We start from the raw sequence: 26677 nt of genomic DNA, 5'->3' as shown, positions 1-26677 counted from the left end.
TTAATCAACCCCCTCCCACCTCGCAGCTCAGCACCCCCAGCCCTTGCCCCCACCTGCCCACAGGAGCCAGCCCTGCCAGCAGAGCGACCTGAGGGACCACAGCTCCACATGCACAGCCAGAGCACAGAGCCCCTCTGCATTCTGCCATCACACACACGAGCAGTGACTCCAGTCTCATTTATCGGTTTGGGGTTTTTTTTTTAATGCTTTTTATGCAGCACTCGTGAGAGGTGAAGTTCTCCCTCACTGCTCAACCGGAATTTAACCCACATTAACACATTCCAAGTACATGCACGTGTTAATATGTCAGCCTGGTGTATCTAGTAACACCACAGAACTGTTTAATAACCCACTGTCACTACAGCATAACCAGGTGCACCCTCACTGTTCGGCACCTCACAGACAGAACATACCTCACAGGACAGCAAAGCAAAAAGCAGCTCCGTCTCACTTGGTGAATGCACCAAGCCCGAGTGCTCCCCAGGACTCCCAGCCACAGCCCCGGCCTCTGCTGTGCCAGCTGGGTGCTGACAGACACGAGGGAATGGGGGGAAGCCTTCCAAACCCCACGGATGGTCGCCTCCCTCACAGTCGTGTCAGCAAAGGTTCATTTTTACCTCTGATTTTGGACATGCAAGGAGTTTCGTACTTATTTGTAGGACATTGTGACTGAGAGCAATTAGACCCAACAACCCTTAAATAAACACTCATTAATTCCACCACAGCCAGGAACTTCTGGTCACTGAGCAGCTCAGAGCAGCCCACTGCATGTGAGTGTCCACTGGGACAGCTGGCAGAACACACCTGAACAAGTCCGACCTTGTATTATGGCTGGTTTTTGTTTGGGTTTGTTGTTTCGGGTTGTATGAATGTGAACTTCCCCCATTCAGGCCAGGACACAAACCTCTTTAGACTCAGTTTACCTGTGATGAGCTGAGTTTATCAGCTGGAACCTCCAGATTTTCATCCTCAAGGCGCTGCCACCACCTCTCCCTGCAAACCAAACCCCACACACCACCTCCAGAGCAGCTCTATCCTTCAGCTAAACAAGTACCAACACAAGCAGAAATCCTGGGGCCAAGAAAACAGGCTTCACACATTCCCTGCTCCACAACTGCCCTCAATTCCATACACTACTCACCCCAATATTCCCAAGTTCCCATTGGCCCTTGACATCCAGCCAAAGGTTTCGTTTCCTACCACATTACCTGAAGCAAAACAGTACACTGCAAGTACACAGTACCTGCCAAATTACAATGAAACTAATTAACACATTTGTGATAGCCCCTAGAAACTGGGTGCTGGAAGGCTGTGTATTTTGCATTTTACAAGACTGCTCAGCAGAAAGACGGGCTAAAATGCAACAAAGAGTAACAGCATTTAGGCAAAAGCAGCCTCTCCTTGCCTGCAGGTGCTCCAGCACAGGACAAGCAAAACAGACATTGCTTCCTTACTGCCAACAAGCCTCAATCCCGCTTATATTCCAAAGTAACATATTAGCATAAAATAATCAATTCACCTCTTGATTTCCTCCAACATCACAGTAGCTGGAAATCATTCTGAAGTGGGGACATTCTGGAAGACAAGTGACTGTTATACAAACATTTTTAGAAAGCTCACACAAAACAGATCTTTATTCTTTGTCGCAGAAAATAAATACAGGTGCATATTTTCATATGCTTTTCTATAAAAGCACTCCTACAAAATCACTTAACTGCATACAACAGTACAACCTTTTTGGCTTCTTAAATGCAAATATTATACAGTCACTTCATTTTATTACCTTTTGAAGCACTTGTAGCAAGCAGCTTTGGAAAAGGAATGCTTAATTTAGAAGCCAAATTCTTGCTTCAAGTGTTTTGTGGGGTTTTTCCACCATGTATATAGTGCAACTAACCTATAAGCAACTAGAACAGTTTTCTGTAAAATGCTTACCCACCTCCCTCCCTCTCTCCTCCCTTCTCACTCCCCCCAAAAAACTGCAAAGAAAAAAATAGCTCTTAAAAAATGTTCTACCTTGATACTTAAACCAAGAGAAAACAAGAAGTGGCTCAACAGAAATATTAAGATAAGCATGATGCTTCACAGCTCGTTATCTTTTCACTTCCAGTTTGGCCCAAGGTGTTTATTTAAATTAAAAAGCTTTAATCATCCAGTCCAATATTCCTGAAAAGGTACGACATTGACTCCCCATTGTGGATCCTGCGAATGGCTTCTGAGAGGATCATGCTGATATCCACAGTCTTGATTTTAGGGCACTGGAGTTTCTGGATTTCGTGTGGAATTGTGTTTGTAACAACCACCTAGAGAACAAGGAAAACATCATCAGATACAGCTCCTTCATACTTTCCACCTCCCACATGAGAATTGGGAAACTCCACGTCTATCCTCCAGATCCTATTGAACCAGTCTGGCTGATAAAGGAACAAGATTTCACATTACTGTCAGGATCAAAATCTCAGGAATATCTACGCACTGCTGTAGGACTCCTCATACCCACGGAGAGCAGCAGCAGTACTGTCCCTTCTTTTAATTCCAGCACCTAAGTTCAGAAAGGAAGGTACAAAGATCTCCCACACACTGAAGGGGAAAAACACACCAATACTGACAGCTCATCTCTTTACTCTCCCTTGTTTCCCCACTGCTATAGTTTCAGGATGTAGAGGTGCCACTACTCTAGCATACGAGTCAACAGTAATAAAGCCCAAACACAGGATCCTATCTTGATCAATTCTTAATTCCAGTATATTTTAAGAATCAAATCAGGAGAAATTTGCTTACTTAAAAAAAAAAAAATTCATTTGAGTAGAAATTCAGAATTCATGCCTACCTCATCAATTGCAGATTCTTCTATCAGCCTGGGAGCATCCGAAGATAGCAGACCATGTGTGGCCATAACAAAGATCTTGTAAGCCCCCCTCTCCTTGAGGGTCTCTGCTGCAGCAAGAAAGCTGTCAACATCATCTATAATGTCATCCTGTCAAATAAAGGGGATACTGAGCCAGTGGAACTCAACATGTTCTCACACAGATCAACACAGTGCACTCACAATGACTTTTCATCTTTTTCAGACATAACATCCAATTGTTATCAAAAGCCCATCGCCAGAGTTTAGTCACTAATACAACAAGAACTGTACTTGCTGTCTGCAACTTTGAACATATTAAATATGATTACCAAAAGGCACAGCATTTTACTTACCACGATGATAGCTATTCTTCCTCCTACATCTCCAACAACTGTGATGGGTGGTTTTTCCTTGGGAATCAGCACTGATTAACAGTAATGTTTTAGAGAGACAGAAAACAGAAAGGAAAAGAAGGTTTATACAATTTACTTTAAGTGTAAAAACATCTGCTTTACATCAGTCACCACTGTTTTAGAGAGAAGTGATGTGACAAGTATTCCAACTACTACAGTGTTACTGGTAAATGCAAAAATACATACATATATATATGTATTTTTTTAAGTTTAATCAAAAGCATTAACTACACGTATACAGTGGCTTGCAGACACAACCAGTTCAATCACTGCACTGAGATCCCAGCTAGGTTCATGCGGTGAAGTTTTGCTGGTGCAGCTACAGGTCACACCCCATTCAGCACAGCTCCTCTGTCAAGCACACAGCACTGACCCAACTACACACAAACCCAGAGCCAGCTCAGCTTATGAACTTCTTGTCCCAGAACAAAATCCAACCATCAAAGTCAAGAGGCAGAAGAGTGCAGCCTCTGTGTCTCCTCTGACCCGCTGCGATGGTACAGATGTCACATGTGGCCTAGCACTAGAACCATAAATTACAAAGCCATCACACAGAAATCTTTTCCTCCTCCCCATGCTCTTAAAAAGATTTCTGATGTCCATCACTATCACTCCTGTCCCCCAAAACCACAAAAAGCAAGAACTGAACACCTTCACACACAAGCTTACTTACTGGGTATCTCTAAACTGGGATGAATAGCAGCTACGTTTTTGGCTGTGGGTGGTGAGTGTCGACCATCTACCATGTCAGACTCAGCATCTTGCGCCTCCCCATGAATCACTGCAATTCCCAACCGCAAACGTTCAGCAAATGACTGAGCCCTGGAGAGGAAGGGTTAAAAAAGAAAATAATGTATATATAGGCATACACATTAAAATAATTCACATGCATACATGGCTAACCTACAAGTATTTCAATTTTATTTCTAAAGTTAGAAAGGAAAAATGAAATGATCCTAAAATTGCAGGACAATAGAAGAAATCACTTATCCCATTGCATCTTGTTTTCACTTGGCTTGTGAGAGTCAGAATAACCCTGGAAGCGTCCATACAGGCTTTGTAAGCAAGAGGTCAAATGCTGCAAAGGCAACAAATCTGATTACTCCCCTCTGTTTTGCCCAGTCAAAAAAACTCAAAACTTTCCAGCCTTCAGCATTCTTGAGATCCTGTGCTTTAGCAGCTCTCATGTAACCATCACCAAGAATATCTGGATCGCTTATGTTTAATGAAATAGGGAAAAATACTAAAATATAAACAATTGTTCACCCACTTATTTTTAGCAAGACGTGGACTAAGTAAGGCAGTATCCCTGACCTTCTGACACATAGCCTTAGATATCCTACTGAAGAGACATCAAACAATGATTCTGCCTGACAAACAGCTCTTGAAATTTAAACAGCTATCTACAAACTTACAAGAGGTTCCTTCACCATGCAGTATTTTCTTGAATTCAGAATTTATTTAAAGAAGTATGAAGTCAGCCGAAAGAGTGGGAAAAGCAGAGAGGCAGGAAAATAGGAAATTCACAGCCAGTGCCTGTATCCCAGATGCTGACAGCAGCAAGCACAAATGCAACAGTGGGATTTGCCTCGCCTTACCCTGCACACCCAGGTCAGTACCTAGCTGACCCCACTGATCTCATCTCCCTCTGGTCAAAGTGAGACCAGCACATCCAAAGCAAAACACCTTGTCCTAACCTCAGTACATGAGGCCTGTGGCCTGAATTACATCCTTTACATTTAAGTCTTGATTCACTATCCAAACAACTCAAAGTCCACAGAGCAATTTGCTCATTGTGATGCCCTGCTAATTAAAAAAGAAGAATTTTCTGCGCTGTGGTTATCATAGTTATATTTTTCAAAAGGTTGAATGCATATAAATTATGAATCCAAACACATTTATTTCAAGAGTTGACTTAAAATGCATAACCATTTAAATGAACCAATCATTTAAAAACCACAATATTACACTGAATAAAGTTCAAAACAACACTAAAATGGTTTATTCGTTTTCCACTGAACTCAGAAACTGCAGAAACATTCTGAACTCCTTCAAGCAAAAGTTCTCACAAGCAAACATTCATCCGGAGAATGTTTTCCTTTATTAGGATAAACCATTCAACCATTCTTTTCCGAATGCAACGCGTCTCCCTCAAGCACTGTTCTGAAATGCATCTGTATACACATGAAAAAAACTAAACAAATACAGCTCTGGGATCCTCTTCTACACATCAGCGACTGACTGATCAGTTAAAGGTATGAGAAGCTATTTGCTGGCATATGCAGTTACCTGGCAAGCATGAGAATGTTTCAAAAAAAATGTATCTAGACCTAGGAGGCAACGCTGACACCAAATAAATGAAATAAAGCATATGTAAAATAACTTTCAAGAACAAAAAAAGTCACCTAAAACCTACTGCTGGGAAACAAAGATGACAGAAGTCATTGCCGTCATTATAATTCTATGAAGTAAAACACTTCTGATTTACTATGTACAACAATGAAAATCTTTTTTATGAAGACTATCGTGATGTCTTGGCTTAAGCCTAGATAACTTCTCAGCAAATTACTAGTTTGTCACTACAGCAAAAACAGTATTTCTTAAGTCACCTTCCAGCTCTTTGCCATCCTCTCTGAGTAGCGAAACTGCAAAGAGCTTAGGTACAGCGAACCAAAAAGCTACAGGAATTAAGAAAACTGTTTGGCCAACAAGAACCTCTCATGTCAAATAGCCTCAGCCATCAAATCCCACTCCACCATTCCAGATGGTAAGCCATCCGTATTTAGGATCTGATAACAATGCTCTAAGCTGTGATCTCATTAAGCAATTACTCTGGATTAATGGTGTTCTACTTCTAGCCATTTTTCTTCATTCACAATAGAGAATCCGTGATGCAAATGCAGAGAAATATAATGATTAAATAGGTTATTTATACTAAGCACTGTACTGATTTACCACTTGTAGTGAACACTACACATCTGACAGTCTAAGTGGCAGGGGGTGCATGCTGCTTCTTCTAATTGCTGAAGTCTAGGTTCACCTGATCTGAAAAGCAAAATCACAACAGAGATTTCCTGCTCTAACAAGAGAGCAGATCTTACCCACCTCTTTGCAGACGCAGGTGATTTGGCCACAATTACAGCATTCCTGTAGTCTGGTATCTGTAGTAAATAACAGATAGCAATGTCTACTTCGTATCTTCAGACAGATTTAAACTCAGTAAGAATCAAAATTTTATTTTGCCAAAAGAATTTTAAACATTAAATGTTCTACCTAACATAAGTAAGCGACCGCAAGAATCCACAGTACATGATGAGACTTCACATCTCAGTAAGCCCAGCCATTAAGCAAAATCAGACTTTTAACTCAAAATTCCACCTTTCATTGACATCATGTTATACACAGATTGCACAAAAGTAACTGCCTTAGAATAATACGCAGACTACAAAGGCAAATGTTAAAAAACAGGAAACCATGAAAACGAAAGTTTCCTGTCCTATTTAAATTGTCTTGTGAATCCACACAGCAGTCTTTCAACACTTAGAACACAGTATTTCATCTTTATTTGTGGGGTTGGTTGTTCTTCGGGTTACAGAAAGAAAAAATAAAAGACAGGCCTCTCCATCACATCACACCAACTCCTTACATGAACAAATCAAAAAGCTAAGAATTCTACATTCAGCATTCTGATCCTGGAGTCACAGTTTATGTCCTCTCTGTAGATCAGCATGAGAGGACGCTGCTCCAGATGCTGACAGCAGCAAAGTGGCAAGACCAAGAGTTTGGTTTTCATTTCAAGGTCTGATGGGTACATGAGTCAGTCTTTACATGCACCATCCCTCCCAGGTTTGCTGCCTCACTGTCATACTGGCTTTTCCTCTCTGACACTCTCACTTCATTTAGTCAGTATTTGAGTCTCCATCTCTCAAAGCTTCTCATCTTAGTCTCCTGTTTTCCCTTCAAAAGCTGACTCCTTGTCAGACCCATCTTTCCGCACCCAGTTTCAAGCATTCCACTATCTACGTTTCCAGTCCTTTCTCACCTCTTTTCCAACAGCACTTTGTGTTCCTCTCACTGCAGTCCCTTCCTTGCAAACTCAGCATTTTCCTGGGACAATCTGTCTGCCACAGAGCACAGCAGACAAAGGACCTGCCTGGTCTTGTAGCAACTGTAATACTCCATGGCCACTGTCAGCTGCAATAACAAGTCCTACAGAACAGATCCAATCCCTGGAGAACCCCAGTGCTACCGACCTCAAGAGCTGCTAATGAATACCTGCAAACTGTTTTGCAGGTAGAGTTTGGCAAAACTGGGGGAACAGTACCCTGAAACAGAGATCGCGGCCTTGCTGTCAGATGTTAAATAGCTCCAAAACATGGAAATACTTCTTCCTCCCATCCACAAGCAAGCTACGTTCTTCCACAATCTTATCCTCGGATGCACAAACCATACTGGCCAAGTATTTCCAAAAACATGCTTAAGTTCTGAACTTTGGCATGGATCTAAGCAGCTGAAACCAAGGGCTTTTCAAAGGACATCTCAGGAAACATTAATAATCCGCAGCACTACCAACTCCACCTACAGCAGTGGGAATTCAGCATGTTCTGTCCTTTACAAATGCTAAGTTAAACAACAGACTAGGAAGATGAACATGTTGGAAGGTACGAACAAGGCAGGGCCTGTCATTTGGCATAATAAAGGCTTTGATCTTGTTCAAACATCACTGCCTCACTTTTTCCCTGCCAAATTATCAAATTTGTTCTAATCTCTTCAAAAATGAAGTCAGAAAGCCAGAAATGTCATCCCAAGGAACATCAACAGCTCCTAGTAACAAAGAACTACATGACTCTGAGATTGGCAAATCACTCTAAGATTAACATGTACACATAGGAAAGAAGACAATAACTATAAATATTTGCTAGGCATCCAAAGGAAAGCCACTAAATTATGTTCATGTCACATGGATTTCACTGACTGGACTAACTTCATCCCAGAGCACCAAATAATTCCTTCACATCTACGTGTAAATAGCTGACAGTAAACAGCTATAATGCCTCATCCTCTGAACTTTCAGCTAAATGCTTTGTAAGTGTCCTTCACTCTTATCAATCTAGATTCTATTTCATGCTATTCAATATATCCCATCACAAATCCCACCTGAAACATTTTTCATGCTGTGCCATTCACAGTACAGGAGATGCAGCAGGCGACTGCCTCTGTGAACTTGAGAAGAATACTGAATTCCTTCTGAGCAACACCAGAAGAATCTTTTACAAAGGGATAATAAATACAATTTGGCTAGCAAAAGTACTTGCCAATATAAAACCCAGGTGATCACACTGGTTCAGTCAACTTCAGTTCTAGCAAATCATCTCTAACAAGCAGAGGAATGAAGAAACAAAAAGAAACTATCTTTTAAGTCCTCTCTACGTACACCTCAGCAGTGCTTTCTGAATGTTCATTGGTTAGAAGGCAAAAGGAGTAACAGACTCAGCTGTAATTCATTCTGAGAATCAGGTATCAAAACGTACTTAAAAAGATTAAACCACACCCTGACCTTGTTATCTACCATAGACAAGAGATTCAAGTAATGTACAGTGGCAAAGCTTGTCTTCAATCCATATATTTGGTCTTCTACTTTATTTTCTTTAACTTACGCAGTGATTACAATGCACAATTGTAGAAGAATGGTGAAATGGTGAGATGAAGGATGGTGCAAAGCCAAGAGCCCGGAGCTTTGTTCTACAGTCTTCCCTTGTTGCTAGGACTGTAGGACCAAATAATGACTGACACTCAGCGGGGAACTGATTCTCTAGCAAGAGAGTATTAACAATCATGATGGAGTTTTTTCTCTTGTTGTTTGTATTTGTATTTTTTTTTAAATTGAGACATCCATCTCTCTGTAAATGGAAAGGTGTGGGTTAAAAAGTAAGAGTGAACTATGCATTTTCTTTTCACCGGGAGGAAAACAATTGCTTTCTTCCAAAATTATAATTAGTCAAGACATAATACACATCTTATACCTACAATTATCAACTGCACAATTTGTACAGATGAATCTACCAGCAGCACTTCTCAAAGCACTTTCTAAAAGTAATATCCATTTCAAAGACAGAGAACTGGAGGCACACAACATCAGAAGTCACGCTCAAGTCAAGATGTGCTGAACAAACAGCAGGAGATTTCCCCACAACAGAAGTAATCTGTTCTTATTTTCAGATTATGACGGACAGACTTCCATCATTTACATGTTAACCTACAAAATATTTTCATAATGCTACATAAATTACACCTACACAAGCATTCCACCCTGTAAATGGCAAGGAAATTGGAAACAGGAAAGGAAGAGGACAACTACAATAGGAAAATGCTCTTTTTAAAAAATATTAACTAGAGAAACATGTCTAAGAAGACAGAACACCACCCTTACATGGATAATAAAATGCCAGTTCTTCTTGAAAGGAAATGTCAGTTCTCTCAGGGGAGAAGAACCAACTACACACTCCCTGCCCCAAAATGACCCTTCCTCCTTTCAAAATCTGTATGAAGAATTAATCTTTTCACAGGAATTTGCTTCAAGAGCCTTGAGACGTGACAAAAAAAATTAAAGAAACAAACCGCTGTAACAGAACGGCTTTCTCACCTCTTCTTGGATGTACTGTAGTAAAAATGGAGATGCTCTCAAGTTATCAACTGGAATATTGAAGAAGCCCTGTATTTCCTTCTGATGTAAATCCATGGTAATAAGATGAGTTAGTCCTTCAGAAACAAAATAGAATAGACATACGGAGGAGCACATGAAGAACATTACTTTTCTATTAAATTTAACAAGTTTTTCAAAACAAACTCTGTAAGCTGCTATGATAACTAAAAGTACATAGCAGATTAGCTATGTCCCTTTTAGATACGCAGGGGTTACCACACTCCCAGATGCCTCAGAACAACCTACATAACTGGATCAGTAGTGCCACACTGAGGCAGGTATGATTCTTCTCCATTTGACACATGACAAAATGGAACCACACAGTATGAGACTGACACAGCAAACATCTGAGTTCTGAACTGAGAAATGGATCCAAATTCTACTCATTGCCACATTTCTTCTTTCAAAATAAGAACCAGATCCCAGCATTCATTGTTATTGCACATCCTTCCCAGGGACAGGAGTAAGGGAAAGAAGCAGGGAAGAAAATGCGTTGAGGACTGACAATGAATAATATCATTCTCCCACATCAACTCAAATGTAAAGAAGAGACAATGCACTCCAGTAGGTAAAAGAGACAGACTAGAAATGAGAAATCACAACTGTTCAAGACTGAGAAAGGCAAAGAACAGCACTGTGAGGGAGAGACAGCATGACCTTAAGTGGTAGACTCATCCTGCCTGCACAGCAGGATGCAACATAAAGTGGATGCTGCAATTTTTTTTTCTTACAGAACTCATCATTTGGAGATCTCTCTGATTATACTCTTTTCTATGTGCATTTTAAACCTTAAGAAAAACTGTCATTATTTTTATTAACAGTCTCAACTTCTGCACTGACCTCCTTCAATCTGAATGCCAAGCATAGGATCCCCCACTGCCCTGATTATTTCATAACAACCTCCATCCTTACCAGCTTTGCACATCATTGACGCCAGTAATTTAGAGACAATGGAGCCCCTTTTTCTCATCTTGCACTGTTTGCTGTAGGGGAAGTAAGGAATCACTCCAATAATGCTTTTGGCACAGGATGTTTTACAAGCATACACCATGATCAGGAGTTCCATAATCGTAGTATTCACATCCCTGCAATGAGAAGAGTCTGTTTTTATATCCAGGCATAAAAATCCTGCAGCTGAATTCAAGGTAACACCTATACATGCTACAGAGATTTTACTCCACTGTAGTAGAGAGTGTGGTGTCAGAGCAATCTGCAGAAAGAATCTAGTTGTTCACCTAAGGATGCAAGTATCCTGTACCTACCACTTCAATTCTTCACTGGAATTGCGTTTCTTTTTTTTTCACTTTTTGGGGCAACTCAGCAGTTTTTGCTGTACCACCTTCAGGCTTTTAGTAATACAAAACACTGCCATAACAACCTACACCACAACTCTGTTTTTCTTGATGGTTGAACTAGATGGTATTAGAGGTCTTCTCCAACCTTAATGATTCAATGAATCTATCCCCAACATCTATTCCTATTGTACACAAAGCAAAATAGATGTATTTTTCAGTACACGTAACTTTAATTTTAAAAGCTGTCTTGCAACACATTTCCATTTTGTTAAAGCCAACAGGCTAAATATTCTGTAACTACCATCTATTTTCTGTTCTAAATGAAAAGAGAGAGGTCAGCTCTGCAGATGGGAACTAGCCATCAACTAAGAGATCTACTATTTCTGTTGCCGCTAGAAATAAAAAAGCGAGTCTTCACATGTGTAAACTTCTTTTCAAAACAACAAAGTTATTTTCTGAATCACCGAACACATTGCCTAGGAAATGTTTCTCCTACTTTTAGAAGCCTGCAATGGTGCTGGAGCCATGGTAACTGAAAAGGAAGGAATTTAAAGAACATCGTGAGCAAAAGAATGCACCTAGCAGAAGAACTCAGAGTGGTCATGGGGAAAGTTTCAATGATATTTTCACTGAAAGTAAAATTAATTGATGTCAGCTTATAGTTAAGTGTTCTTTATTAAAAAAATAAACATAAATCTAACTTTATTATACTGTATCACATACATATGATGTAATGAAAAGTTAAAACAGAAGCATTCTTATTGGCAGCCTACATCAAAATACAGTAAAGTGCCTTTAAACAGTTACTTACTTTGAAACTGTCTGGATGATAAACACATCCTTTCCTCTCACAGACTCCTGAATCTGTACTCTCGTTTCTGTCAAGAAGACAACTATGTAAGATTTGCAGGAGCAAAATGCAACAGAAACAAGAAAAGTGTAGCCAATACATGCACACTGTAGACAGGTAAGATTTCAGTTTTGCCAATTAAATGCTCACCTCTGTTTGGCTCTTGATAAACCTGAACCTTCCCCATCTCAACTCCTAATCGCCTGCAGGAGGAGAAAAACAAACCAGAATATGAGAAAATGAAAGGTAAAACAAATGAAGAGCCCATGCAGTGCAATAGCCACAGAAAAGGCTGCATTTGAGGAGAAAAACAGGAAAAGAAAACCACAAGTCCTAAAATCAACAACCACAGTGGAAATCTCTTGACACAGGCGCACTGCATGTTAGGCTAAACTCATTTGCAAGTCAAGCTCAGAAAAAAAAAGCAATGGAATAAAAGTACTGCTTATTAAGTTATGTCACAATTTCTCATTCTTATATATTTATATGCATTATACATATGTTGCGCTGTCTCTAACTCCACACAGAAAGTTGACAACATAAACATTCACAATGTTTCACAGACCACTTTTAAAGCACTTTTTTCGAAATAAAAATGTCAATTTGAAGTGAATGGAAAATACTAGTGAGCTCTATTCAATGAATAAAGGAAGATTAAAGCCTGCTGAGTTCATTCCAATATCAATATTAGCACAGACTGCTACCACTAAGAGCAGAAAGCAGGATATGATAGGTACACACACCCAAACCCTTCCCATGCACAACTCCTTCCTACATCTAGCTTTTGGTACATAAATCTCAGGAATAATCACATAACAAAAAAGAAAATCAGCCTTTACTAAAACAAGTCCCATCATAAAAACCACAGAGGTCCTACACTGCTCTGCAGACAGATATTACTTACTCAGCAATTCTCTTTGATAGTTCCATGCATGAAGAATTGGAATTAGCTGAAAACAGCACCAGTCCACCTTTCGTTATATTCATGATGGCTCCAGTTTCAGTTGATGGCACACAAAACATCAAACCTAAGTTGTCTTCCCACTCCTAAAAGACTGGAAGAGATCAAAGGCCTGGTAAACTCAAAACATTAAATATAAAAAAAGAACACATTTTCTCTGTTTAGACAATGAGTTTTTCTTAAGTCTATATTCTCCAACATTCATAATATTTATTATCACCACTTGAATAGTGCCACAGAGATATCACTGCAGTGGTTTGTGATTCACAAGCTATGCTGGTTACAGACCTAGCTCAGCACATCTAGAGATGTGGCAGAAAGAATGGGTCTTCCACCTGTCCTGCCTTCTTTCTCCTGCTCCCAAGCTTCACATAACCTGTCAGCAAAATGTTTCACTGGAGGTCTCCAAAAGATCTCCCCCAGACAACTTCCTAACAGACAGGTTTTTTATTTGTTGGGGTTTTAAATGCTCTCCTTAGGCTATCATTTAGCAGCACAGCTTCTCTTTTCCATAGTTCCCCTTCTAGAGCTAAGCAACACTGGCTCTCAACATCACAAAGCCAGTCAGGCATTGGTCTGAACTCAAGAGAGCCCGTGGGTCCTGGTTACAAGCTACATTGACTAGAAGCAACTAATTCCATAGCTGTGTATCTTTCCATCTCTTTGCAATAAATGATAAACTTACAAATATGGATGAAATGTAAGGAAGAATTCAATAAAGTTGGTAGCTGTAAATAATGACCTCTTGTACAACGCATCCACTTGATGAAGTAGTTGTCATTCTTTGATACTAATATTTCTCCTGTGAAAACAGGAGAAAAACATCAAGAGGAAATCTACTTTTTTTTTCCCCAAATAAAGGCATAAACAAACACTAATTGATGGGATTCCATCTTCACACTTATTCTTTGAAACATCATATTTTCATGCCTTCTTCTAATGTACTATTTTGTTCAAATAAAAGAAATGACCAATTTACCAGCAGACACCAACTGAAGCATTCTTCTGACCTAAGCATTCTACTGAAGAAGTCCTAAGCTACAGCACTTCACTTCTTGTGTTCAAATAGCCCAGTCCCTCACCATCCACTTTAGCATTATGGAAGGGACTGGAAACATTAAAAATAAGCTACATCACTGAAAACAAACTAAACAGAAGTTCAGATAACAACTTTCCTACCAAATATCCCTCTTCTCGGGAACCTAATTCTCCAGGTCATGTGTATCTGTTCTAAAAACTCATGGCTTATCAACCAGTACGTACTTCCAAACAGCATCTAGAAGGAATGGTTTTCATACCCACAGGAACATCTGTTTAGCTCCAGTAAAAAAATAAAAAACAAACGAATTCTGCCTATCTTTGCAACCATGCAACCTCCTTAGCTTGGCTTAGGCACAGAAATACTATCTCATTCATCCTCAGTCAGGAGACAAGGAAAGGCTGGGAACTTCCTAACAACAAACCTCCCCAGGAAGAAGCCGTGCTATGTTCAGCTGCTATGAATGAAAACCTGTCACCAAGACTTCCCAAACGTGCAGAAAGAAAGCACAACTGGGAACAACTTCAGCAGAATTTTAATGCCTAGTAGCTGACTCAGCTACAACCTGGTGGGACACCTGTACCACTAAAGCAACATCCTACCCCTTTCTGCTTTTTCTTTCAGATAGTAATAAAAAAATATTAATTTAAAAAATAGTAATTTAAAAAGCCTCCCCAAGTGCTAGAAAGCAGCTGCCTTAAACACCAGCTTAAAGGTAACCTCCCTCTCAAACTACGTTCCCAACAATTTAAGGAAAAATACAAACTGAATTCCATTTCTCAGCTCGCGTTTCTACCTTCCTTCTAGCACACAGTTACTCTCCACAACTCCCAGCTGGCAATCACCTGCCCAATACTCATAATGCATCTTCAATTCAACAAAGTAAGAGTATACTAGAAATGCTTTTAGGACTCAGAACATCAGCTGAAAGCATCCTTCTCGAGCATAATGGGAACAACACTGAGACAACCTTCAAATGTTACTGCAAACCTTTACATGGCAGTTTGAAGACAACTTTTCTCTCCAGTTATGTTACCTTCCTTCCTGCACGGTTTAGGAAAATAAGAGGAATTAAGAAATCTGGTGAAAGATGAGAGCTGTTTCACGTTTATTGCTCAGGATGCACTTTACTCCACAATGAGGTACTGCCACTCACAAGCAACAAGGAAGATTTGTGGTTTTTCACATAACCATAGGTCAAGGACACACGGATGTACTGCAGCAGCAACAACTGAGCTACAGCATGTGGTGTAGGGAGAAGTCAGGTTTGTGGATGCATCCAACAGGAAAAGGGCGCTGGGACAACATCCAACTGACAACAACTTTATTAGATGTGCACAGACATGGCTCCACAGGTGCCCATGGGACCACAGCCCTCCCTGGCTGCAGGTGGATGCATCTCCCAGGCCAGGCTGCAAGAAAACACACGCTCCACAATACAGACTGCTGCCATCAGCTCCTACCCTTCCTTTTGGGTAGAACGCAGCTACACCAACAGAGGATGATCAATACAACGATTCCTGGACGGGGTGTACACGATCCCATCGGCTTTCCCTTTTACACCGCCACCAATTCAGCGCATGCATTCGGAAAGCAACAGAGGCAGTAACAGCTGTGTGGAACCGCCGCTTCTAAGCGTGACCCCCACGGGCTGGGGGATCTTGGGCCCCTCCCACGAGGGGATGTGGTTCTCCACAGCCCCACAAGGACCTCGGCGGCGACCTATCCCCCCCGGCTCACTCAGAAGGCTGAGCCCCGCACCCACGCCTCCCTATCCCTCAGTATCCCCTCGGCGGAGCGGCCTGAGCGTCCCCCAGCCTCCATCGTGTCACCAGCCACACCCCCGCCCCTTCCTTCACCTGTGGGGCCGCCGATGAACGCCCCGGAGAGAGGCTCCCTCCCACACGGCCGCTGAGGGGAAGCCCCTTCCTCGGGCGGCGGAGCACCGTATGGGGCAAGGTGTGGAAGGGGAGCATGGCGCGTCCCTTGATGAAGGCCTTACCTGCCGGCTCCGGCCCTCCGGTCCCGGGAGAAGACGGCCCGGCCCGGAGGGATGGTGAAGAGGCAGAGGCAGCGCGAAGCTCAACCCCTCCAGCGGTTATCCGCTCGCTCGCAAGATGGCGGCGCCGCGAGGGGGGGGGCGGGCGGAGGGCGCGCGAGGGGCGGGAGTGAGGCCACGCCCTGCCCCCCCCTCCCCCAGCCCTTCCCGCCGAGGCCTCTCGCCGCTCTGAGGGGCGTCGCCGCCGGCGCCATTTTCTCCCCTGACGTGGGGGTGGGGGGGATGCTGAGGGACCCCCGAAGAGGGCCGATTTGGGGAGTGTGCTATTAACGCGGCGTTTCACGTTTTCCCCGCGCGGATGTCAAGGGTGGGCAGCGGTCTCCATCAGGGTTGTGGAAGTCCCCTCGCAAAGTCCGAGCTGCATAAAGCAGCGGTTGCATCTGCGCAGTGCCAGGTTCTGTTATGCTGCACAAATCCAGGAGGATAAAGCTCCTGCCAGTGCCCACCAAAGCAAACACAGAGACACTGATCATCTTACCGTTCCCAATCCTTTTTCTGCTAACGCAGTGGCTAAAAGCTGGTTTAACTCATGCTTTTCAAGGCACCCAGGATCAGCATTTCATGGTGTATGGATCAGAATTCAATCCTTTGGAGTACAGGTACAGATCAGGTACTTTTCACTGCACCTTCTCACAAAATCATTGTTTCTGGGCTGCAGCATACAGAGTGCATTGGAGCAAGGCCTGGAGTACCCAAGCAGAGACCTGCGTGCCATGAAAGACACAGAACAGCTGCCCAGACTGCTCACCCAATGCACAAAGACAACTTTGGATTTCGTGCTTTGAAACCTCTCATAGCAAAACTGCTGCTGTGAGCTGCATTTTTTGCTTTAAGCATTCACATGCTTGCCCACAGATCACAATACGCACTTCAACAGTTGTCTCCGCTGCTAGCAGCCAGAGCAGGGAAGGAGAGCAGTTGAACCTGAACCAGCTGCCAGATGCTGAGCACTCCACACACAGCACTCCTCACAGATCTGAGACATCTGTCTGAAATGTGTGAGACCTATTTGTGTCCACAGCACACTGCAGCAATGCTGTGCGTGTGTGCAGGATCTCAGGTTGGAAAGTGTGATAAAACGGGCCCCATGCCTCCTCACCACCCCCACCATTTCCAGTCTGTGTTTCTCTGCTTACAGGCTGCTGCACCCACCGCTGATTCGGGCTCGTTGACCTTTGCAGGTTCCCTTTTGTTTCGCAGGGAAGGCAGCTTTGAGGTTTTTGTCAGCCTCTTCACAGAGCAGCAGAGATTTCTTAGCATCAGTCCCCATCACAGGGTTTCACTGCAGGCTGCATGGCAGGGCAGCGTGAGGCAGAGCAGCCAAAACAACACATGTTGAAGCGCTGACCCACAGTGCAATCAGCAGCCTTCCTCAGAGGCATTTTTCAATACCCTCGGGGCACACACAATTTGCTGACTGCTCGATTTGTGCTGCCCTGAATTCCTGACGTTTACACAAGCAAACCACAGGACCAGAAACTAAAAAAAAAATTGTGTCTTCTGATCCTTTTTCTGGGCCAACTGCTTATGTTTTCTCAGAGAAAATCGGTTTCTTTCCTGCTTCTGTTTTCCTGGTCAGAGGAATATAAATGGAAGCTTCTGGACCCAAGGGAGAGGGATTTGTTAATATTACAATATGTTATCCACGTACTGAGAGTTTAGCAGCTTGCTTTCCCAAAACAAGCACCTGGATTTTATTTCATTTACAATGATCCAATTAGCAGTCATCTAAGGATTCTGAAAAAATGTTATGCGTGACTGGAGCAGCTCAGGGAAATCTGTTGTTCTTAATCCAGATGCAATTCTGTCAGGAAGAAACGTGCCAAAAAGTATAAATTAAAAAAAAGCCCACAGTTAGTCCAGCCGAGGTGAAGGGCACTGCTCACCCAGCACCCGGCTGGACAACAGCCTGCATCCATCACCTGAGAGACAACAAATGCTCGTGTCATCCTGTCTCCTAAGCTCCATCCATCACTGCTCTGCCAGGTCGTTGCTTTGTATTGTTTGTTGTTGTTTCTTTTTCTTTTTTAATCAAAGTGGACATTAAAAAAATCTCCTGCCTATCTACTTGTTGGCAAGACTTATTGAGCTTGGCACACCAAAGAAATATTTTGCTTTCATCCTGACACAGCCCTGTGAACGTGTTTTGTCTCTCCCAGTAATCTTACAAGGCACTTTGAAGAAATCTTCTGGCCGACACATCCTTCCTGAGCCTGCTGGGATGCCTTGCAGCGTGTAGGAACCTCCACGCTGAGCAGCTCCACGCTCAGCACAGCCTCAAGACCACCACCTCCAATCCCTGCCTCGGGAGTGACCGTGTCTGGTTTCTAGAAGACACCAACTTGGATACCGCCCAGGTAGCGAGGCAGAGCTCAAAGTAGCTATAAATAGATTTCTGAATCTCCCCTGTGCTTGGAAGTGATCTGGAAAATAGTATTCCCCACTTCTGGGAACTAAAGTGACTTAAGAAAGGCCCCAAAGCAGAACAGGCATCTTATCTGTGTGCACGGCTAAATAGACAGCACTCTCTTTTTGTTTAATCAAATATTAATGCCAAACTGTGGCTTGGCTGTCTGCAGGAAAGAGGCACCAACTCATTCTATTATAGCAGAATTCCTCCTAAGTCATGAAGCTTTGGGGAAAATAGATAAAAAAAAAACAACACAGAGGTTAGTTTGTTTTCCTATTTCTAACAGTACTGCAAGTTCCAGGTCAGTCTGAAATGATTAACAGATCTGCCACATCAGCCTTCAGCATGGGCATGGAGTTATCTCCTATCAGCCTTCAAACAAAGAAACAACAGACTTGTTGGAATAGCCAGTGTTTAACAGGTCACTGCACAGAAAAATGTCTCAAGCTGGATGAAAGGGAGAGGATTTGAGCAAATGCTGCCCTGGAACAAGAACCAGCAGTAGTATCTTCTGCTTTGTTCACGTATTGCTCTCTTTGCTTTGCTGTGATTGCATGCAGCAATGTCCTGTAAAGTTTGTGTAACAATCAGTAGTTCTCTGTTTACAGATGAGGTTTGCCCTTCAGTTCTCCCTTAAACAAAAGCCACTGAACAATGAAGTCGTGTCATTTTAGGGAAGTTGAACACAGTGCCAAACACTCTTTCTCTGTCCTACCCACTGGGTCCTAGTTTGACTTGCCATTTACTGCACTGCTGCTTCTACACAGAGGAAGTGAGCATGCATCATGCCCTGGACAGGCTCTCAGTGAAGATACAGGAAAGGTTTGAATTAGGCATGGGTCACTGTACAGCAGGCTCGCTAATGAAAGCAGAGCTCAGTAGAGAGGAGATAGTGTGCTTCACATACACAAATATGGGGGGAGGGGGAGAGAAGGTAAAGAGACTGCTCACTTCCAACTCTGCCCAGAGCAGCTGGGCAGAAACTAGGAGAGGTGCAGGGAGGACCGAAGAGCAACCTGCAGGGACACACTGATCTCCTTCCAGCTTGGTGCAGAACAGGGCTGAGCCCAGAGCAGCAGTAACACACAAACACCTGTGCAGGTTGGGATCCTTACCCAGCTGCAGTACTAAGAAATGATGGACCTCCATACATTGCCTTTAGCTTGACCTTCTCTAACAAGCCCATTCCCCAGGTTGAAGAGTGGAACATTTTAAAAGTTTTACTCACCAGAGAGATTTCACCAGAAGAAATGCAAAAGAACTAGTAGGCTTCTCACAGGCTTTTATTGTCTCACTTAGGAGCATCTAATGAGAACTTCCTCCCCTGCTGAATCACTCTCCATCCATCTGCACCCACCATCCACTGCTAGTACTTTTAAGGCTGTCTCAGCTCCTGCTCTTCCCTCCCTCTTTCCTCTTAACTATTCTGAGCTAATTTTTTTTATTTCCATGCTCTCCTCCAGGTTCCAAGGAGAGAGTACAATCTCTTCTTGAGATGCTGCTTGGTTGGTTTGTCCCTGAAAGCTCTGCAGCTTCTCCCACCTCTGGAGTCACCTGCTATACTCTCTTCTCCAAAGCAAAGCAACTACAGCAGTAGTTGAAATTCTGACTTAAAATGCTTGCTAGAACAATGTAGAACTGCCAGGTATAACAGTAATCCACTGCTATCAAGGACTACATGCTGCAAGTCACCCCAGGCTTTAACTCTTTGAGATCTTTGTTAAATCCTAGTCTAAGATTCTGTCTTCCTTACAGAAACTGCTGTGTCACAAAATCTAGCTGTACTATGGTGGTGCCCCAGCATAATAAAAACACCACACTTACTTCTTGCACTGAAGAACACCATACTATCCTGGTAGACCCTCATCCAACCAGAAACGGACCTCTGACCTGGTACCACTTAGTCTGGGATTGAATCAGGACAGGTCACAGTCATGTTGTGTTGGGATTCTGCCCATTCTGTTTTCACTCCCTGAGCTAGTCCCATGATATAGTTCCTCCCACCTGCACCAGGTAGCAAGGTATCTTCTTTCCTTACTCCCTTCCTCTGAGGACAGCTCTGAACATGCAGAGTGCACTCAGAAAGCACAGGCTTTGGGTTTTCTGCCATGATAAAGCCTCTAGCCCCAAATCACCTGACAAGCTTCCTGAGCTCAGTCACCAAGATGTTTTGGTGACACCACCTTCAGCTCACCCACCTCCAAAGCATTAATGACCTCATCCAAATTCCCACACTGCCCTACTACTTCATACCAAACACCCCAGCTACCAAAACTTGCTTGTTCTCAGCTCTCTCCAAACACAACTGAGCCCAGCATACCACCCCCAAATGGCTCTGCCCATCCCAATCCTATTTGTAGGAATGGAGCTGTCAGCCTGCCCACAGAACCGCCCCTCTGCAGGGCCAATCAGGCAGACGCCAGCAGGATGGCCGACCTGCGCCTTTCTCAACAACTGCAAATAGCAGGGGTTCAGGCTGTTCCTGAAGCCCAGCACCACCCAACTGATCACATCTGAAAGAGCCTTGAGAGCAAAGCTGCGTCAGAGGGGGGCACAGCTGACAAAAATGCTGTTTGACCCCTTAGGATTGTTTGCTTGTCTTTGGATTTTTTTCTTCATTCAAGCTTTTTTTATTTACACACATGGCAAATATGAATATCAGAGAGAATGAGTAGCCTGCCTTCTAGTTAGGAATGAGGGACTACCATAATTATCATTGCAATAATGGGGTAGTCTGAACACAAGAGAATTTGATATGAGAGATTTATCTTGGAACCAGTCCCTGGGCAGCCTAACCCCACTGGCATCAGCTTTGCACAAAGGCTTGGGATCAGACCCAGGATGACAGAACTATTTCTGTGATCATCCTGCAGCACAGCAATGGCCATGAGCTGTTGGTTACTGTCGATAAAACATTCCCTTTCACATTTTTTTTCCCCAACAGTATTTTGACAGGTGTTCTCAGGAACAGCTGTTTGAAACTCTCAAAGTGCCTTCCCCATTGTGCAAGGAGAGAGCTTTGTGGAGGCACACTATTTTGCTTAACCATAATAATGTGCCACTTAAAGAAGAGGCAACTTCTGGGAGGGATATTGTAAGAGAGAAAAGGCAATTTAGTTGCAGGGTTTTGGGAAGCTGCTGTGCTAATGGCACGCTGTGCTTGGCTGGGATGCCAGAGAGAAGGTGATGCTCTGTAGGTTGCTCTCCTGGTATTTCAGCAGCAATTCCTTATACCATCCAGACTCTCTGCTGCACTGACATCAGAACCCTGTACCCATCTGGCATGCCCAAATGGCCCAGAAAATTGCATCCTTTCTTATCCCAAACTGTGATGTTCCAAGTTCAAGGGTTCTGGGATGATGAGAGAGGCACAGTGGGAGGCCAAGGCTTTGGTTCAGCAATCTCAGAGGTGCTTGTCACAAGGAATTATGTGGGCTCTGCAAACAGATGAGGAAAACCAGAAAGAGCAAACACTGCTCTGCACAACCTTGACACTGCAATCAATGCTGTCGTTTACCACCAGGAGCAAGTAAACAGCCCCAGCATTGCACTGCATAGCAAACATTGCAGTTTTATCTGGATGTCAGGCAGTAATTTGTGGTAAAGGGTAAATCTTTCTGTTCACTCATGCTTGACATATGGATGGTCTTGCTACATTCCTTGATCTCAGTGGGATTATGCATGAATTTAAGGTTAAGTACATGCACGCCTGTAGGATCACAACCTTCATTTAATGTTGTGTGACCCAGCAGACCCATAATTAATCCCTAACGTGTTCAAGTGACAGATCTCACTCGGTGCTGTCATCCACACAGAAATGAGAGACGTGCACAGTCATACATTCAGGCTGGGATTCAGACAGATTTTCCAGCCACTGGAGCAATGGCAGCTTCCTAGCAGCATAAATGGGACAGTGGCAGTTTGTGCCATGTTACAGGCAGGGGAAGGAGGTGTGATACCAGCACCTGCTCACACAGCTGCCCCGTCTTGGGATGGGAACCTTCCCTTCTACCTGACTAACATTTTATGCCATAATCACTGAAGCTGTTCAAAGGCCGATCAAACCCAGGGGACACCACCACCATCTTCATCCCAAGCACTTTGCAAAAGTGAAATCTGGGCAAACCCAATTCTAAATTTGCTCTTCCTTTTCTGCATTGCTGGGTTTCAGATGTGCCCCAGACACACCTCCTCACACCGGCTGAGTGCTGCCTACGTCAGTCAGGGGACAGTTACAAGGAGCAGCTTCCAAATCATGGGTATTGAATCTTCTTATCCAGATGCTTTGTTAGCAAACATGAGTGTGCACATTTTGAATGGATCACACAGGCAGCACAGCAGGCTGGGTATGTTTTAAACAAGTTTAATAGAGTTTGATATTCATTCACCAACAGTACAAAATGAGACATTTCAGCTATACAAGGGCCAGAAGCAGGTCAAACACAGACGTGGAGTAGCATTGCTCTGGAACAGTTATGCTGAACACCAAGGCTGAGTAAGTGGCACACAACCAATACCTTGTCTCGGGAGGGAAAGGATGAAGCTAGCCCAGACCCTACAAAAATACACATAACCATCTCATTTAATCCTATTTCTTTAAAAGTTGCATTTGCAAAAGTGCCTCCAGACAGATCCCACTGCATGTTCATGCTGCTTTTTTTTTTAATTTAATCATTTTCTACTTAAAATTTAGCAGCCCACGTGCCAGACTGGTATGATGCACAGGAAAATATGTATTTTCTTTACTGATTTAATTATAAGGGATTTATGAAGCGGCTCTTCCCTCCATCCTCTTGGTCAGCTGAAGTGCCAGCTGCGCATGCTGCCAGCACGCCTGCATCCAATTTTGCCCCCTGGTGGAACCCCAGAATTTTTGCATCCCAGCAAAGACTGGCTGCCAGGTAAGCCTGCCAAGTGCAGAGAACACATCCTCTCAGCAGCTAACTTGCCATTTAGGAATGCCCTGGGGGTGAACCCAGTGGTGATGCAGACTCAGGTGCCTACAAGGTGACCCTGCTGGGCTCAGAGGCTGCTCTCATGGCTGAAGGACGCTGGAGAGAAGGGAAAATAAAGGGAGCCCTGTCAGCAAAGTCACAGACTCAGTGACATTTACAAAGGGTTGCCAGCTAAAAATGGGATGTTGTGACAAATCAGCAGGAAAAAAAAGAGAAGAGAAGAGAGAAGAAGAAAGAGAGAAGAGAGAGAGAAAACTGCCCTGCAGTGGTGCCCATGCTGAACCATGCCCACTCAGAGCCTTGGGACTTCTGCTTCCGAGGCAGACCTGGACTTCCTCCTGCTGCTCAGGCTGCCCAGCATTGACTCCTCAGTGAAGGCCCCTTCAAAGGTCGACAGGATGGACTGGCAAAACTTCTCCTTGAAATCTGGCCCCACAAAGACGTACAGGATGGGGTTTATGCAGCTGTTGAAGAAAGCGAGGCTGGAAACCAAGGGAATTCCTATGTAAAGGGCCATTTTCATCTCATGACTGGAAGAGTTTTGAGATATTTCTAGCAAGGAGAAGACATGATAGGGGAAATAACAGAGGAAGAATGAGACTGTGACGGCAATGATAATTCTGTATGGCTTTGCAGAGCTGGCTAGCTGCCTTCTTTTCAGCTTGACAGCAACAATGCTGTAGCAGATAAGAATCACCGTGAAGGGGATGAGGAACCCACATAAGAACCGTGTTATGATCATCGCTTTGTGCCGCATCCTCCACAGCCTCCGTGTCTCCTCGGCCGTGTAGTCATCAGACAGCGCAAAGTTGTTATAGCAGCTGGTGATGTTACGGGAACTGACCGCGGTGTCACGAAAAATGAGGTATGGGGAGCTGAGCAGGACAGCCATGCCCCACGTCCCCAGTGCGACCCTGGCCGCCAGCTCTGGGCTCCTGCGGTTGTGGGACCACACGGGGAAGGCCACGGACACACAGCGGTCCACGCTGATGACCATCAGGAGGAAGACACTGGCGAACATGTTAAGGAAGGCGATGGTGCTGTTCAGCTTGCACAGCAGCTTCCCAAAGGGCCAGTGGAAGTCCAGAGCGGTGTAGGCAATGCTGAGGGGCAGGAAAAAGGTGAAGATGAAGTCGGCGATGGCCAGGTTGAGGAACCACACTGAGTTCACCGTCTTCTTCATCTTGAAGCCTGCAATCCAGATGACGAGGCCGTTCCCCGTCACCCCCAGCACACAGGCAATGCTGTACACCACCATGGAGAGGACATGCAGGCTCTTCTGGAGGCCGGAGTAATGGTCGTGGGCTGTGGCATTCCCAGAAGGCACGGATGGGGAGCTGTCAGGGAAGGGTGATGGAGAAGAAGAGACGCTCTCCATTGCCAGCAAGCTGGGGTCCTGAAACCACAACAGCACACACTGCTATTATCTGCAGCTCCCATAGCTCTGGGGAGAATCTTTGATTGCAACCGTACACAAAATGGATATGCAAAGATGAATGGTGCACTTAGAATGACTTAATAATGAGCATACTTCTCTATAGAACATCTAAAGTTTCAGAATGGCAGATAAATACTTGTGAGGCACGAAGAATTTAAGCCATTTGAGCAAGATCCGAGTGAACCAATACAGAGGGAGGAAGACAGTCCGAAAGTATTGGGTTGATCTGATCTTGTCATGAAAGGATGATGCCAGCACGAAGGGGAGACATTTAAGCAGAGGCTCAGCCACCACGGGGACGACTCAGAGTCCCAGTGCTGCAGGCTTTTGCAGACAGGGACCTGCCAAGGCTAAAATAATTACTCATCTCTTGGGAAGTCCCTGGATGCCCACAGAGATTGTCACCCACACTGAAAGCCAGCCCACTGACACTGAGAGGCAGAAAATAAATGATATCAAAGATCTTTTTGCTTGCAGCTCTTTCCATACCAAAGGGCCCGGGGGGCCGTGGGCAGAGGGTTGGCATCTGCCCTGTCTCCCTGTCACCCTGTGACCAGAGACACCAGCCCAGGCTCTGCCGCCGGCATTGGCAGTGTCAGAGCAACTCATCCACGAACAGTCTGTGACAGCATCCAGCCATGGGCTGAGAGCAGAACTACAAAAACCCAAATCGCACAGCTGTGGCCAAGATCCTCAGTGATGGAAGACAAATCAACACAGCTAAAACCTGTTAGAATTATTAAGCTAAAAGACTGCTCCTTCACAGCTATCATAGTATCACAGAATGATTAAGGTTGGAAAAGATCTCCCACGGTCAAGTCCAACCCCAGCCATGCCCACCGACCGCATCCCTCAGTGCCACATCTCCACAGTTCTGGAACACCTCCAGGGACGGTGACCCCACCACTCCCCGGGCAGCAGTGCCAGCGCCTGGCTGCTCTTTGGGAGAAGAAATTGCTCCTAGCATCCATCCTGAATCTCCCCTGGTGCAACTTAAGGCCATTACCTTCTGTCCTATCACTGTCACCTGAGAGAAAAGCACCTACGGACACGTACACACCAGGCAGAGCGGTATCCAAGGTGAGTTTGGGTGCAACAGCCACCCCTGTACCCACAGCCCCACCTCTGTGCCCTGCACCCCTCGGACCGGCGGCACTCACCGCAGCGCTGCACTGCTCCCACTGTGCCCGCAGCCCCACGCACTGCAGCCCCACTGCGCTTTGAGACGCTGCTCCTCACCGCCGTGACTCACAGTGCACACACTGCTTTTCCATCACTTGGGATCACAAGGAATTTACCGGGACTGCTTATTCCATAACTCCGTTCCTCAATTTACAGCACGCTGATTTAACCCCTGAAGCTCTGTCTGTGGTCTCTCGGGTCAGGTTGGTCAAACCCAACTGCCTACTTGGGTTTGAAGCACACCTTGCAGCGCTACTGCTGCCTGCAAGCCTCATCCTTCCGGGGCCGAAACATTCCTGCAAGGCACCAGGACACCCCACAGTGCGCCAGGGCTGCCCTCTGCACAGAGATCAGTGCAGGCTCTGCTCCCGCAGGCAGCGCTCCCAGCCCACACCGTGGCCGAGTACCACGCACAGCGGACCCGCTGGGCTCAGCGCATTGCCCCGGCCAGCAGCCCCGCCACCAGGGCAGCGGGGAGCACCTCCAGGGCTGCCAAGGAGGCTCAGGGGAGCTGAGCTGGCGGG

General features: G+C 44.5%; 2 protein-coding genes across 5 annotated transcripts; both read right to left on the bottom strand.

Moving 5' to 3' along the window:
• Window positions 1-1604: 1604 nt before the first annotated feature.
• On the bottom strand, window positions 1605-16239 carry PRPSAP2 (phosphoribosyl pyrophosphate synthetase associated protein 2). Of its 4 annotated transcripts, none has more exons than XM_046900612.1 (12): window positions 15969-16239; window positions 13756-13872; window positions 13014-13164; window positions 12260-12312; window positions 12071-12152; window positions 10877-11049; window positions 9905-10020; window positions 6367-6422; window positions 3935-4083; window positions 3202-3272; window positions 2831-2977; window positions 1605-2303 (listed from the first exon to the last, which is right to left on the bottom strand). In XM_046900612.1, exons 3-12 carry the CDS (start codon window positions 13130-13132, stop codon window positions 2145-2147), a joined length of 1125 nt encoding a protein of 374 aa, XP_046756568.1. In that variant the 5' UTR covers window positions 13133-13164; window positions 13756-13872; window positions 15969-16239; the 3' UTR covers window positions 1605-2144. The 4 variants fall into 4 exon arrangements, with proteins under 4 accessions (XP_046756568.1, XP_040503296.1, NP_001006165.2 ...); XM_040647362.2 differs by having other exon boundaries at window positions 12071-12137; NM_001006165.2 differs by having other exon boundaries at window positions 12071-12137; window positions 16112-16239.
• A 6686-nt stretch (window positions 16240-22925) lies between these two features.
• LOC427665 (chemokine-like receptor 1-like) lies at window positions 22926-26677 on the bottom strand. The gene is made up of 2 exons (XM_004945198.5): window positions 26132-26677; window positions 22926-24929 (listed from the first exon to the last, which is right to left on the bottom strand). The coding sequence occupies exon 2, from the start codon at window positions 24909-24911 to the stop codon at window positions 23826-23828; it is 1086 nt and encodes a 361-aa protein (XP_004945255.1). The 5' UTR covers window positions 24912-24929; window positions 26132-26677; the 3' UTR covers window positions 22926-23825.

The sequence above is a fragment of the Gallus gallus genome, chromosome 14 (assembly GCF_016699485.2).
Source record: "Gallus gallus isolate bGalGal1 chromosome 14, bGalGal1.mat.broiler.GRCg7b, whole genome shotgun sequence".
In the NCBI taxonomy this organism is placed as follows: Eukaryota; Metazoa; Chordata; class Aves; order Galliformes; family Phasianidae; genus Gallus; species Gallus gallus.
The sequence above is the reverse complement of the archived record's forward strand: the minus strand, read 5'-3'. Positions and strand labels throughout refer to the sequence as shown.

What these genes read in the sequence shown, in the direction of transcription:
- PRPSAP2 (XM_046900612.1), bottom strand. Translation starts at nt 13,132, where the DNA reads ATGTTTTGTGTGCCATCAACTGAAACTGGAGCCATCATGAATATAACG. An exon ending in ATCATCCAGACAGTTTCAAA is followed by an intron (nt 11,050 to 12,070) that starts GTAAGTAACTGT and finishes TTCTCATTGCAG; the next exon opens with GGATGTGAATACTACGATTA. An exon ending in TACAGTACATCCAAGAAGAG is followed by an intron (nt 6,423 to 9,904) that starts GTGAGAAAGCCG and finishes TATTTACTACAG; the next exon opens with ATACCAGACTACAGGAATGC.
- LOC427665 (XM_004945198.5), bottom strand. Translation starts at nt 24,911, where the DNA reads ATGGAGAGCGTCTCTTCTTCTCCATCACCCTTCCCTGACAGCTCCCCA.